The 14202-nt window shown below is 53.8% G+C and overlaps 7 protein-coding genes across 7 annotated transcripts; 4 read left to right on the plus strand and 3 right to left on the minus strand.

Moving 5' to 3' along the window:
- Positions 1-9: 9 nt before the first annotated feature.
- Positions 10-2246, minus strand: BJX68DRAFT_277418 (Zn(II)2Cys6 transcription factor; the record flags this gene model as incomplete). Its single annotated transcript, XM_071048324.1, has 5 exons — positions 2146-2246; positions 2055-2095; positions 1273-1994; positions 310-1209; positions 10-240 (listed from the first exon to the last, which is right to left on the minus strand). The coding sequence occupies exons 1-5, from the start codon at positions 2223-2225 to the stop codon at positions 10-12; spliced, it is 1974 nt and encodes a 657-aa protein (XP_070896447.1). The 5' UTR covers positions 2226-2246.
- A 306-nt stretch (positions 2247-2552) lies between these two features.
- BJX68DRAFT_269277 (uncharacterized protein) lies at positions 2553-3459 on the minus strand (the record flags this gene model as incomplete). Its single annotated transcript, XM_071046288.1, has 2 exons — positions 2553-3283; positions 3354-3459. 2 exons carry the CDS (start codon positions 3457-3459, stop codon positions 2553-2555), a joined length of 837 nt encoding a protein of 278 aa, XP_070896448.1.
- A 623-nt stretch (positions 3460-4082) lies between these two features.
- BJX68DRAFT_277420 (major facilitator superfamily domain-containing protein) lies at positions 4083-5691 on the plus strand (the record flags this gene model as incomplete). Its single annotated transcript, XM_071048325.1, has 4 exons — positions 4083-4291; positions 4342-4377; positions 4429-5104; positions 5155-5691. Exons 1-4 carry the CDS (start codon positions 4134-4136, stop codon positions 5689-5691), a joined length of 1407 nt encoding a protein of 468 aa, XP_070896449.1. The 5' UTR covers positions 4083-4133.
- A 2125-nt stretch (positions 5692-7816) lies between these two features.
- BJX68DRAFT_269279 (uncharacterized protein) lies at positions 7817-8648 on the minus strand (the record flags this gene model as incomplete). Its single annotated transcript, XM_071046289.1, has 3 exons — positions 7817-8132; positions 8199-8485; positions 8541-8648. 3 exons carry the CDS (start codon positions 8646-8648, stop codon positions 7817-7819), a joined length of 711 nt encoding a protein of 236 aa, XP_070896450.1.
- A 923-nt stretch (positions 8649-9571) lies between these two features.
- Positions 9572-11105, plus strand: BJX68DRAFT_277424 (uncharacterized protein). The gene has a single exon (XM_071048326.1). It carries the CDS (start codon positions 9734-9736, stop codon positions 10703-10705), a length of 972 nt encoding a protein of 323 aa, XP_070896451.1. The 5' UTR covers positions 9572-9733; the 3' UTR covers positions 10706-11105.
- A 294-nt stretch (positions 11106-11399) lies between these two features.
- On the plus strand, positions 11400-12655 carry BJX68DRAFT_269281 (uncharacterized protein; the record flags this gene model as incomplete). Its single annotated transcript, XM_071046290.1, has 4 exons — positions 11400-11493; positions 11544-11574; positions 11632-11763; positions 11815-12655. 4 exons carry the CDS (start codon positions 11400-11402, stop codon positions 12653-12655), a joined length of 1098 nt encoding a protein of 365 aa, XP_070896452.1.
- Positions 12656-13249: 594 nt separating this feature from the next.
- Positions 13250-14053, plus strand: BJX68DRAFT_269282 (uncharacterized protein; the record flags this gene model as incomplete). The annotated part of the gene is made up of 1 exon (XM_071046291.1): positions 13250-14053. One exon carries the CDS (start codon positions 13250-13252, stop codon positions 14051-14053), a length of 804 nt encoding a protein of 267 aa, XP_070896453.1.
- Between the last annotated feature and the right edge of the window lie 149 nt (positions 14054-14202).

Below are 14202 nucleotides of genomic sequence, written 5' to 3' on the forward strand. Positions count from 1 at the left end.
GCGACGCGTCTATGCCGCCTTCCGCCACTCCATCCGCAAATCCTCCAGCATAGTCGCCATTGGCCACCCCGTGCGCGCACCACACGCTTGAATAAACGAGACGATGGTCTCCTGCTTCACCTCGTCCTGAACGCAGAGCCCGGCGCCGAAGAGGCATTGTGCGGAGATGATCTGGCAGCTGGGGTCCGTCAGCTCCATTGCGATTCCGCAGATTGTTGCGATGGCGTCGTTGAGTGTTTTCTACAGATGTTCGTGAGTTTTCTATCCTGATATCATAAAGAGATTGGGGGAGGATCGAAGGTGGCACACCTGTATCTTGCGAAACTCGGCAAACCCACTCGTTGCCGGGCTATGCAGGCACACGAGGATCTTCGCAAAGCTATACACCTGCATCGCGACCGCAAACGCCGGTGGGTGAATCCATATTGGCGTCCACCCGTGCACGCCCTCACGGCTCTCCGTCGGAAGCGTCTTGAAGGCGCTGCTTGCGAAAGTCCGCCATCGCTCCAGCATCTCCATCAGCTCTGCGCCCCGTTCACTCCGCCACCGCGCCGCCTCGACATCCGCATCCCCCTCTCGATTCCCATTCCCACTGTTCGCATCGATCCTCGACTCGGCACAGAAATTCACAGCCTGGCTAAGCAAGTACACAGCCCGCAGGGCCAAATCCTCATGTCCCAGGTCCTGGTAATCAACAACAGGCCCCCAAAACGAAAAACAGCGTCGGCGCTCACGAAACGCGGCCCAGATATCCTGGCGCAACCACGCCCACCACACGGCCTGCCGCAGCCCTCCGGACGACCCATTCACGTCCTGCGACCGCTGGATCCAGAAGACGCCCTTGAGGTGGCGCTGCCAGTTGGAGTTGTGCGTGCTTGCGTCGAGCATTTCGTAGGTGCTGATTACGATTGCGGTGGCGAGCAGCTCTTCGCTGTGTTTGTATGTCGTGTATTGGAGGGCGGTACTGACGTAGTGGAGGGTTTCGTAGTAGAATTGGATCGATTCGGCGGGGTCGATGGGGGTTGTGGATGGTTCGTTCCCAGTGGCCTTGGAAGGGGTGGTCGTCTTGGTTGGATCTGAAGGGGTGGTTGTCAAGAGGGCCGAGTAGCGGGCTGAAAGGGCGAGGATGGCTTTCATGAGTCCGAGGTTGCGCGTTGCCAGACGGGTTGCATAGTTTGAAAAGGGCTTGTGCGGATCAAAGAGATCAAGCTAATCCATCAGTCCTCTATCCAACCTCTTCTCTCTCCCCAAATATAAGAATAGAAAACACACCCAAGAAGCAATCCTCTCCGTAAACACCCTAAAAAGCCTCGCCTCCCTCCTCGACAACGCGAGGTCACTCTCCTCCTGCCACGCGTACCTCTCCGGATGCCTCGAAGATAGCAAATGCGCCGGCGGACTCGGCTCAAACCCCGTCCGCGGCACATCATGCAGACTCTGTACATCATGCAGCGGCGTCAGCCGGAACCCATCACCCGCCTGCGCGGCGTCCGTGGCCAGGAGATCGAGCCACCGCGTCGTCGCATGCTCTGCACTTGCGTCTGTCTCGGGGGATTGCACGGCGTAGCCGAGCGAGGAGGCGGGGTAGATGTCCGGGACGGAGGGTTGGGGTTGTCCCTGTGGCGGTGGTCGTGGGAGGGTTTCTGGGTATAGCGCTGCGAGCTCGGGGTCGATGATGTTGTGTGTCTCTAGGCTGGGGCCGGCCGTTGCGTTGTAGTCGAGGGTTGGGGCGACGGGGGCGTGCGGGAGACCATGGCTGGTACTGCGACCGTGACCGTGACTGTGGCCATGTTCGTGACTGTTGTCGTGTTCATGATTGGGGATATGGGTGTTACTGCGGCTGCGACTTTGACTCCTCGAGGATTGCGTGGGCGAGATGATATTGTGTATCCTCGCCGCGCTCGATGCAGAGCTCGTAGTGGTCTCTGGGCGCGAGTCTGGGGTCGCAAAGATGCATTCCCGATCAGACATTGTACACTGCCCGCATCGTGGTTCTTGTTGTCAACGTCAGGGTGGATCATTGCTGATAGGGGTATCTCGAAGCAAGTCCTTACTAGTCTCGTCGCACTTTCTGTGCCTCGTACGACATGTCAAGCTACGCAGCAGTTAGACAAGAAATTCGCGATTGACAAACCGAGCACGTACCATCCTGTCCGAGCCCTCAATCCCCGACCCCGCGGCTTGCGGATGCGCTTCTTGACGACTTTTGCGGGCGTTTCGTCCATTCTGTTGGTGCTGCGATGCGGTGCGGGTGCGTGTGCGGGAGAAATGCCACGAGACGTGGGCTACCAGGAGATGCTTCAGGGTACCCCGCGTGCTGCTTAGCGTGCGACGGAGCCGAGTGGCGCTTTTCAGGTTCGCTTGGGGGAGGAATCCCGAAGATCCCCCGACCGAGTCTCGGGGTTGGGCCGATTGCGCTTCAGCTACACGCGGTTTCAAGGGTAGAGATTTCAAGATAATTGAGAGCAGCACATTGTAAGGTCAATTGGGCTTTGGAGATTGTAGTTGGGAAATACGAAGAAACAAAACTTGAATTCTATAGCCAACATCCACTACCACGCCCCAACAATGCCCGCAATCGGGATATCAATCCCCGTCGTGTACGTCGCAGTATCACTGAGCAGATAGACATACGCACCCCCCAACTCCTGCGGAAGCGCCAACCGCGGCATCCCCCCGTAGTACTTCATCTTGGTATCCCAGTCCGGACTCGTCTCCACATAGTACGTCAACGCCGTCTTGACAAAGCCAGGACTAATACTATTCACCCGGATCCCATGCTGCGCCCACTCCATCGCCAGCGTATGCGTCATGTTCCGGACCGCCGCCTTGGTCCCTCCATACGGCGCACTGGGCGCGGCCCGGTTCGGCCTGTAACTCGTCATACTCGCCGTAAACACGATGGACCCTTTCGTGCCAAGTTTGATCATCGCACGCGCCGCAGCAGTCGCACACGTCCATGCCCCAAACACATTCAGTTCAAACAGCTTCTTGACCTGGTCCATTGTAAAGTCCAGCGCCGGCTGGTGCTTCGTGGCGCCCGCGTTGGCGATCATCCCGTCGAAGCGGCCCTGTTCCGAGACGATGCGGTCGAGGGCAGCTGTTACCGATTCTTCGGACGTCACGTCGGTCTGGATGTAGGAGAATTTCTTGGGGTTCTTGGTTGCAAGTTCATTAAACGGCTCGCCCGGGGTGGAGATGTCGAGGGAGTAGACGTGTGCGGCGTTGTTGGCGAGGCAGACCTCGGCGAGGCCCAGGCCGATGCCCTGGTTTGCGCCGGTGACTGTATCCGAGGGTTAGCTGGCTGATGGACTCGCGGACTGCTAGATGTCATGTGCGGAGGGGTGACTTACTGGCGATGACCTTGCCGGACAGAGTAACCTGCCAGTTGTGGTCGGGGGCAGGCAGTGTGCTGAGCACTTGGCTGGAAGAGCCGTTTGGTGTTCCGTTTGTGGCCATTGTGAGGTGTGAGTGAATGGAATTGTGCAATTGATTGTATGCGAAAGTTTAAAAGTCCCAAAGTGCGTGTGCGCAGGTCGCTGTTTATATAGGTCCTCTCCACTGGCCAGAAGAAAAAAAAAAAAAAAAAAAACATGACCCCTCACAAGACGTCATTCAACGAGGGGAATGTATTTACTCGGACAGAACTCCCAATAGTTTCCTCCAGCAGCCAGCTTCAGCTTGCGTAGCGGTGCAACAATCACTCTGTACAGTGGAGACATGGGTGGCCGCGAGTCGCGATGGTGCCTGTCCCCGACACGCGGGCACATGGAGTGGACCCGCTTTCACTTTCTCGACACGAGGCGGTCCACAATTGTCTGACCATGCAGGTGGAGATGCGAGACGGAGACTTAGCTCGCTTCCACAACCCCAGAGCGCGTATTCCCGGGGGCGGAGCGACCGACCGACTATCCCCCAGACTCGAGGGACGGCCATGCGTCATTGCACTGCATTTCCGTTGCGTGCCGGTTCAGAGAACTGCACCCCGACTTGTTGGAGTACATTCGTCCGTGCTTATTGGAGAGATTTTCTATAAAAGGGGGACTGCCACGCAGGGATTTGATCATCTTCCACCGACTCATCGACTCACCACCTGCCAGTGCTCATCCTCTGTTGACGTTTTTTTGCCCGCTATGAAAGACCACCATGATGCGTCCTCTTCGTTGGAGGTTGAGGATGTTGAGGGCAAGGTTGGCGTCTCTCACTCTACGGTCCCTGGCTATGTCCCGGATACCGAAGAGGAGAAGAAGCTCGTTCGGAAGATTGACCTGTACATCCTTCCGATGATGTGGTGTGTACCTGTCCTCCTCCTTGTGGTAGGTGAAATACTGATCGATATAGGGTCATGTACCTCCTGAGTTACATGGACCGAACCAAGTAAGCCACCTCCCACCCCCTGATCAACCACGAACCCCCTAACAAACCTAGCATCGGCAACGCCCGAGTCGCCGGCATGGACGTGGACCTAGACCTCGACTCAAACCGTTACTCCATCGCCCTCGTCGTCTTCTTCATCGGCTACGTCGTCTTCGAAGTCCCCTCCAACATGCTCCTCGCCCGAATCAGGCCTAGCATTTATCTTCCGTCGATCATGTTCGCCTGGGGTGTTGTCACCATCGGAATGGCATTCGTCAAGGACTATAAAGGATTGATTGGGTTCCGTGTGGCTATGGGTATCCTCGAGGCGGGGTTCGCGCCGGGTATGCTGCTTCTTCTGAACTCGTGGTATAAGAAGGCGGAACAAAGTAAGCGGTTTGCGGTGTATATCTCGGCGGCTATTCTGTCTGGTGCTTTTGGTGGGTTGATTGCTGGTGGGATTGTTGGTGGGTTAGACGGTGCTCATGGGATGGCGGGGTGGAGGTGGTTGTTCATCGTCGAGGGGGCGGCAACAGCTGGTGTTTCAATCATTGCCAGCTTCGTCCTTCCCGACTTCCCGTCCTCGACGAGCAAGCTCAATGAGCGCGAGCGAGAACTCGCCGTCGCCCGCATGGCCGCAGACTCCCTCTCCACCGCAACCGACGACGACCCGAGCATGACCCACCTCCAAGCTCTAAAGCTCAGCCTCAGCGTCTGGAAGACCTGGTTCTTTGTCGTCGGATACATGGTGAGCCTGGGCGTCCCTCCTTCCTTTCAATATAACTAACAAATCATCAGGCAATCGTCGGCTCCTCAACCCTCTCCTACTTCTACCCCACCCTCGTCAAAGGCCTCGGCTACACAGGCAACATGGCCCAGTACATGGTCATCCCCATCTACGCCGTCGCCTTTGTCTGCACCGCGATTACCGGCTACATCGCCGATAAACAGCAACACCTGCGCGGATACTACCTCGCGGCCTGGATGACCGTCGCCATGGTCTGCGCGGTCATCACCTGCGCAGTCTACGACCTCAAGGGCCGGTACGCACTGCTGGTCATCATGGCGTCGGGACTCTGGGCGTCGAACGGGTTATCTCTATCCTATGCGTCGATTAACTTCGCCGAGATGCCCCGCGAGGCGCGGGCGATTTCGCTGGCGCTGGTGAATGCCATGGGGAACCTCGCTCAGATCTACGGCGCGTATCTGTTTCCGGATGACGATAAGCCGAAATATCTCATGGGGTTTGGGGTTATTTCTGGGCTGTGCTTTACGGGGGTTATTTCGTATCTCGCGTTGCAGCTTTTGTTGAAGCCGAGTTCGCGACGGGTTTAGCTTGGGGAGATTTACATGGGATAGGGGTAGATGTCATCAATGAACAAACGCGTGTATCGATTGTTATATGATCCTCGTGATTTGTCTGTATGCTAAGGCGCTCGTGCACATGTAGTCTCCTGTAGCCCTGTGCTGGATATACTTGTCCATTTGACCCTAAGCATCGCAGAGACATAACCACTCGGCGGAGCATTTGGACACTTCCAACTCGCTTTACAGCAAGGAAGAGAAAAACCACATCTTCTCTATTCCACCTTGCAATTATAGAAAGGTTCAGCCCCTTCTGGCCCTTGTGTGCCACAGGTTGAATGAGATGGGCGGGAATCTGGGCAAGGTAACCTAGACCCATCCTCTTATGAAAGTGGTTAGGTTAGCAGTGGCAATGCCCAGGAGAGCTAGAGGCGTTGCGGAGGGCAATGGATTGTTGGATACGTGCATGAGGGAGAATACAACTAGCTCGCTAGGAGCACCATGCTGTGGGTGCTAGCCAGAGGACCGCGGACTGGGATCTCCTGACGAGCATTACGCCACGGGCAGCAGGGTTGAAGAATAGTACGGTACAATAATTAGTGGATATCGAATCATATTGTTGAAACAGGAACCAAAGAACTGCTCGACACCTCTATAAGAACATTGTCAACCAACCCACAATCATCCGTAGCAGCATCTTGATCATTACGGGAATAGCTCAGCTCAAGGCCATTTCGTCCTATCTCTTTAGACTTTTCCTATAAACTGCCGAGTTTATATAACAATCAGGCAGACTCTGTAGAACGCTTGCCGTACCTTCATTCCAATTTCTCCTTCGCGAACCATCTCCCTAAGCTATTTTTTACATCTCTATAAGCATTGTTAAAGCTACTTACTTTGCAACCCTACTTGATCTCTATTTACGCCCCAACAAAGCCTTGTCGTTATCGCCTATAAACCATCACTTGAACTTTTCTTAACACTCTATTATTTAAAACCTGTTTAATTAAATATCTCCCGCTCAATACCCTCTGTTGTCCTAAAATTCTTTCTGTGACAAGGGTTGATCTTAATTTTCCTTAGTTTTAACATACAATACTTCTGCTATGGTAGAGGATAAGATGTAGCCCTTAGGTGCTTAGTAGTTTCCTCTTTAGACATCTGATATGGTTTTCTATAAGGTAGGAGGGTAGAAGGGGTGCCTGAGGATCTCTCTGAAGCTGTTTTCCGGCGTCAACCAACTCGTACATGAACTTTATTTCAACTTTTGCATCAGGCCATTGCTACTTTTTCCTCCGCCTATTGAGTGTCCTATGGGGTTTACGATGCCGAATCAGTATAGGACCACTCACTATAGATATATGAACCGTGTCTCGCTAGGAACCTCTGTAGCAACTGGGTAACTGACCTACAGCCATTCTTACTAGCATTTTCATGATCATGGCGTCAGTGTGGTTCAATCTCATTGGGTCGTGTCTCTTTAGGCTCTTCTTACAGCTGGCACAGAAGTCTCATTACAACGGAAACATACTAGGTCCCCCATCACTGCAGTGCTGGTATACAATCTGGTTGGATATGCACCGTGGAAAAAAGAAGCAAGAAAGAAGAAAAAGAGGGAAGCTAAAGAGAAGATAGAAAGGAGGGGGGAATAAAACAAAGAAAAAGAGTACACCAAAAAGAAAAGAGTGAAAATAAACCGCCAACAGAAACAACTCAGCCTTCCGCCTTATCAGCAACTGAACGATCTGCTAGTGTACTCAGAGTTCCCAGCGGGGTTAGCCCTAAGTCGTGTTTTCCGATGGCTCCGGTAGGACATCCAGGGCGCTTCATAGTAGCTCGTGGTGCTTCGGCACGCAGTCGCGATAGAGGGTGAGGATGAAATGATGAATTATCCTGCGATTCTTGTCATTGCCCGAGTCCCAGATTATCCTGCGAATCTCACGTCGGTGGTAAGATATTTTCACTGCAGATGTCGAGGTGGCCTTTTCGACAATCGGATAGTACGCGTGGACACAGGCCATGCAACTGTTGTAAGACACCGAAAACCCTAGGATGCGCCGGTGAAGATCTGTTTCGCGCTTCGCCAGCTTGAAAAGTCCGACTACACCCCTGAGGGCGCGGCCCGTGCTATGCATGTTTTTCCGCTCCGCCTCCTTTAGTCCTTGTTTCTCAAAAAGGGGAACAGCATCCCGTTTACCCCCTTAAAGTACGAGCCCTCGGCGCGAGAATCCCCGCCGAGGAAAGGCTGCAGCTTGCCCAGCTGCGCTTTTGTAAACGCATTCAAGGAGAACCCAACAGAATGATCCGGTTGCGGGGGCGGAAGCCGAAATTGGCTCTCATCGAGGGCGACCGACCCGTCTCCCTCCCAGTGCATCCTGATGCCGTCGATGAGGCTCTTGAAGGGCACGCGGCCGCGCACATCCCCACACAGGCCAGCGGCACGATCAGGGATCCGATCACCGCCTTGACAGCTACCTCGCCGTAGTCACGAAGCTGGTTGCAGACGTCGAGGAACGTATCGTCGTCGAAGATGGTACCTGTCGGGGTCTCCCAGTCGTCGCTCTTGGATAGACGGCCGTACATTGCAATGTACTCCTCCGCGGGCCGTCCTCGTGGTCGTCCGGTTGATATTCATCGAGAGCAAAAAGTCCTCGCACGCTTCATCGGCGTAAGGGGACTCTTTTGCAGCCGACAACGTGCTGGCGCTGCGGGTGCGGTCGGCGAGCAGTCGAAGCGCATTGTCAGGGCCCAGCTGGAAGAGCGTGTCAGGCCAGCCGTCTTTGCGGAGCCAGTAGTGGATTGCGGGGCCCAGCCGGGTCTGTTCCTGTTGAATTGGTGGCTGTATTGTCTTTCGGACACCTCGCTTCGCGGCTGCCTACTTGCGTGGTCCCTTTCTGGTATCCTTTTTTGTAACCCTGTGGTCGTGGTTTCTTCACAATTCCGCGCGGGCGCCCGCCGTGCTGCCGGCTGTTTTCGTTCGCGTCCATCGGTCTAGGTTAGCCGTGAGAGGGGTGGTAAACTTGATTCTGGTTGAAGATTCTTTTTGTGCTGTCGACTTTGTAATTCTGCTGAAAAAAGAGCTCTTTGCGTGTTGTTTACTTTTTCAGAATGGATGGAAACTGGTCATAAAGTGCTAAGTCCTGGAATCTTGTAGGCACCTGGGAAAATGCACGGGACTCTCAGCAAAGCAGAAGGAGACATGCAATGCCCTTGTACAGGCTTGAGGATTTTGTTCCACGCTAGTAGCAGAGGGGAAATGTTCAAGCTTACAAACGTCCCCTGATCAGCCTATCTTGATCAATGTCGGTCCCGTAGGCACATACAAGCCTTTACTAGAGGTGTGGTTTTGAGGTTCAGACGTTATCGAAGTCCGTTTACCTTTAGGATTTATCAAAAGATAAGTAGTTTAATTCTCATTATCCTAGTCAAGCCCGGGTGTATCGTGTGATTTTGGATGGAATCCTGATAGGCTCCTTCCAAAGCTGGCGGCTATTGGAGAGAGACTTTCAACAACCTTTCTTCAAAATTGGTAGAGCCTATCAAGTTGTCGTCCTGGACGGGTCGCGTGGCTTCTTCAAACTTATCGCAAACAGCCGTCGCGGACATTTCCTCGCAGGCTGTCGTCGGGTGCCGTTGAAGAGAACATGCCATACAACGATGTTGGAATGAAGTTCCGGCCAAATTCATCTCGAGATACGAGAATCTGCATCCCTATTCAACCATCAAAAAATGATTAGTGATAAGGCGAGAAGCGGAGTCAGGAACCTGTCAGATTTCTCCATCCCCAGATCACCCATGGACAAGTCCGGGCAGTTGAAGTTTTTATTGGTTCGAGCGAATGCTGCCATGGATCCACGGCGCCCTCGCGTCATTGACTCTCGGACTACCTCCGCTATGAGGCACCGCGCTGGATGGATGGATATACCAACGGTGGCAGAGTCTGAAACAGCATGCTGTTGTGGGAGAAATTAAATATGTCGGCGGGGAAGAATTTCTGAAGAAGCATCAGTCGCGAAATACCTGATGCTGGGGCCATGAGATCCTGCTCCTTCCCGAATCATCGCCATCGACAATGACCATGCCAGATCTAGGCATCAACGTCAACTCCAAAATCCCGCGCCCAGCAACCTACGCCGTGACAGCCTTTCTTTCCATCGCGCTGTACAATGTCATCGAACTCACATGCCTCCTCTTCATCGTCTTCAAGCGCTACCGCGGCCTGTACTTTTGGAGCTTCCTCGTCGCCACCTGGGGAATAGCCATCTACTCCGTCGGCTTCCTGCTCAACGACTTTGACATTTCCGACAACATCCGCCTGTTTAATGTCACCCTCATAATCCTGGGCTGGTGCGCGATGGTCACCGGGCAGTCGCTAGTCCTGTACTCGCGCCTCCATCTGATCGTGCACCGCCGCCTGATCCTCCGGCTCGTCCTCGGGATGATCATCATGAATGCGATTCTTCTGCATATCCCCACTATAATCCTCTGCTACGGCGCAAACTCCGTCCTCTACCGGCGCTTCTCGCTCCCGTATGGAATCTACGAGCGGATCCAGGTGACGATATTCTTCCTGCAGGAAACGTCCATTTCCGCGATTTACATGTACCAAATGTGCCGGCTATTCTACACCGGCGGGGGACCGCTCACGGCGATACATGGGGAAGAAGCTGGTCGTCGTCTGATGCTGCATTTGATCTACATGAACGTCTTCGTCGTCCTCCTCGATGTCTTGATTGTCGCCCTCCAGTTTAGTGGCCGGTATGCGACGCAGACGGCAGCCAAGGCGTTTATTTATAGCGTCAAGTTGAAGCTCGAGTTCAATATCCTGAATAGGCTGGTGGCGGTCGCGCAGAGGGTGCCGCGGCGGTGGAGTGATAGCGGCGATAGGGAGAATGGGCCTTCGCCGGACTTTATAGGGCCACCCGAGCAGCAGCAGCAGGAACGTCAGATGGAGGAGGGGAGACGGCGGAAATATTTGTGTCCATGGCACTTGTTCACAGTCAGGGTTAATGAGGTGGTCGCCAACGGGACTGCACGCAGGTAGTATGCTACTTGGCATTGACAGATGGTGCTCCAGGCAAACTTGGTTGACTCGGATCGTCTACAATGCCAGTGTCAGTCACTAGGCCACACGTGCTGCTCACTCACTCTCTCGGTAATGTCTCTCGATGGCCTACGTACGACCAGCAATCATTATTCGACAATTTTGTTGCATACCATGTACCTGATGCCATTGATATCCTGCTTAGAAAACTAAGGTGTCGTCATGGGTTGGTCTTCGGAGCTAAAACCCCCATCGCCAGGGATGGGCAAGTCACACGGGGTCGGGCTCATAGTGTTGCAGTCCTTTCATCTGTACATTTACAAGCTTCTGGCGCACATTTGGGCTGTGTTGTTTCGAGGTGACCAAGGTATAGCTAGCAAGCATCTACTAGATAGTTCTGTCCACATTAGATCGGATATCATTGCCGACCCTGTCCTGCGTCATCGCTCTAACCATGACAGGCCCGCCAAGCCAGCACACCCTTGTAAATCCAAGCCGGATCCAATCGGGCGTAGACAGGACGTTGGCCCCCTGAAAGCCTCGGCACGCACACGTGGCATGATGAGGCTCGGTCCACCTCACCTACGGAGTAGGTCGGGAGGGGCCACAGTGTCTTATCTCCACAACGCCCCGCTATCTTAGGAGCCGCAACTTCGATATCCCCATACGGAGTACTCTTCACCGCGCTGTGACGATGAAAATTACGATGATTACATGTATATCGACTCTAGCAGGCCTTGGTCGCACATACGCGGACTGCATACCTTCCCGCCAACGAGATGCTCCAGGTAGATCGCGCAAAGGCCACATAGACCAAACCGAACTAACACGCACATAGGGGTGGGGATTGACCTAACCATGGCATACGTGTAAAGATCGCCCGGTCCCGTCGCAATCTTTGGCAGCGAGCCGCTAACGCTGTATAGCGCAGTTGCCATCCATTTCGAAAATGGGACGACAGTGGACATTGCGCGGATCGATGGCTCTTCAGAGTATTTGGGAGCCATGCGCTCGCTAGCAGAGGATGCTCGGCAGTTCGACGGCCTTGGACCAAGAATGTCGGTGTAGTAACAACGGTATTGGTGATCAACATCCTAACTTGAGACCAGGGATTGCACGCACGAACCAACGCAGACATTCTACCCGCCCCTCTTTATGATGGAGTGGTGGCGGGCAATCAGAGCGTGGTTCCACACGGACACCAATCCGCCGTCCGACCCTTATCAACCAGACAGATGGGTGGACACAATAGCCGACACGCTATCATCGATCAAATCCGACATTCTCGACACGTTGGACTTGCCAGTGTCCGATCGGGTCTTTACAACCTGGCCGGATTTCGAAGCCGGGACCGGTTCGCTGTATCGCGTTCGCTTCCGCCTTGCGTGCCACCGCGCAGGACTCGACCATCTCGATGGCGAGATTGCTTCCTATCACGCGCTGGGATATGACGGGATATTGGTAGAGGACGATCAGGATGAGGATGGAGTGCCCGCTGGTCCCCGAGCAATGCTCGTCATCAGCTACAGCGCCGCGAGCCTCGGGGTAACCCTGAATATCCGAGATGGCGGAATCGTATGGCCGCGGAGACTTGTCGAGAATCCGGAACTTGGTGCTGCCCGAAACAGCGATGCAACGTACTGGGGTTCCGTCAAGCTTTTGCTAGAGGAGGTCGTCCAGGACGAGCCGGTCGATCATATTCTGCTCCTTGGCCCGCAGGCTTATGATGCGGGCCTGATTCGGGCTGTCCTTGAGGTTGTTGATCAGCATGAAAACATCAACTCTTCTGTCCTGGAGCGCTATCGCGGGGCAGATTTGGACATGCGCGATGAGGACTTGCCGGTTTTTATGGCGGCGAGGCAAGCTGCGGCGGTGGCTAGAGATATCATAACGGCAAGATCGTGTGTTGTCGACGAGAAAGCAACCAGTGAGGTCCATTCGGAGCTTTAGATTATGGGAAGAGATCTTCTCTGACATCCCAAAACGATAAGCGAAGGCACAGCCTGCTCGTTTAAGCATAGGCTTGCTATAATACAAACATTTCAAAATATTTCGTCTACCCTGTCCATATTCACCTAGGTTCAATAGCTTGGGTAGTTGTTGGGGAAGCTTATCAAAGCCCTTGTTCAACGTATTTTCCAAAGCTGTGCGTCGCGGATGGACAAAGAATGGTCCACAACAATTGACCTGCGATTGAATTGTCTACTGTTTGAGATGGCGAATAGATTATGGATTCCATTGTCTCCAACCTTTGAGATGATCTTGAACAAAGAATTATCAATGGTTTGAGATGCTGTTTGTTTCAAAAGCAAGGTAATGTCAAAGATCAACTCTCATTATTCCAACCAATGAAATGTTTGAACAAAGCCGAAACAAGGAGACCTCTAACACGCCCTCTGTCTTTATTCGGAAAAGCATATAAGCGACTCATCACCTCTCCATCCCCCTCTCTCATCGTCATCCTCAGCTTCCAGCTAAGCAGCACCACAAACTCCACAACCCTCAAGCAGCAAATCCAACATCACAGTACTTTCTTCGCTCAAAATGCCTTCAGATATCTTCAGCGCGTATCCTCGCTCCTCACAATGGATGAAGCTCGCCGAGAAAAACAAAAACCTCAGAGTAGAGACCTACACCCACGCTCAGTCTTACTCGACCAACTACAAGAATGGAGCCCAGAACATCAAGGCCAAGGAAAGCTACGGCTACGATATCCGGGGCCCCTCCGGCCGCGTCAAGGAGAAGAAGTCGGCCGGGTTCGACGGTACGCGCGCCGCGAATGGGAAGATCGAGGGCGAGGCCTGGAGACACAAGACAGATGGGTTCAGCGACGAGACGTTCAACAACGGGTTCAACGTGGGCAAGCGTCTTGAGAATCCATTTGGCAGTCCCCGGCGTATTGACAATGCCTTTCCCTCTTCGCCTCTTCGGCCCCGCGCTCTGGACAATGGTCCTCCTTCCTGGGCGCTGGAACGGGGGCTTGGTTCCCGGGCTCTCCAACGGGCCAAGCCCCTCGTGGACGACAACAGGAGCTTCCGCGATGGCTTCCGCACCGCGCTGTTTGGTACCAACTACGCCAACTACGCCAGCTCTACCGTCTCGACGGCCACGACGTCGGGTTCGGAGTCCGCGCGCCCGCTGGGAGTTGACCAGTTGAGGGAGGAGAGTCCGCCTGTGAGCTACGCGAACTTCACGCCCTCGCGGGAGGATAGCCTGCCGCCTTCGTCGGGGCCGAACAGGCCGTATCCGAGCCGTGGGATTGCGAAGAATAAAAGTAGGTTGTCTACTAAGTCCAACTCGACTCTTGCGCCTAAGGACTCTGCGTCTCAGAGATCGAGGTTTTCGTAAGAGGGGTCTTCTAGCTCATGTTCAGGGGAGGGGGAGGGTTGATGGTCTACATCTATGGTTGACGGAAAATGAAATCACGAAAGCAATTGTTTTGGCTTGCAAGTCCATATTGTTGCGGAGCATGTTTCTTCTCAGGTTAATGTTTAGGA

The sequence above is a fragment of the Aspergillus pseudodeflectus genome (genome assembly GCF_044049435.1).
Source record: "Aspergillus pseudodeflectus strain CBS 756.74 chromosome Unknown BJX68scaffold_38, whole genome shotgun sequence".
Classification (NCBI taxonomy): domain Eukaryota; kingdom Fungi; phylum Ascomycota; class Eurotiomycetes; order Eurotiales; family Aspergillaceae; genus Aspergillus; species Aspergillus pseudodeflectus.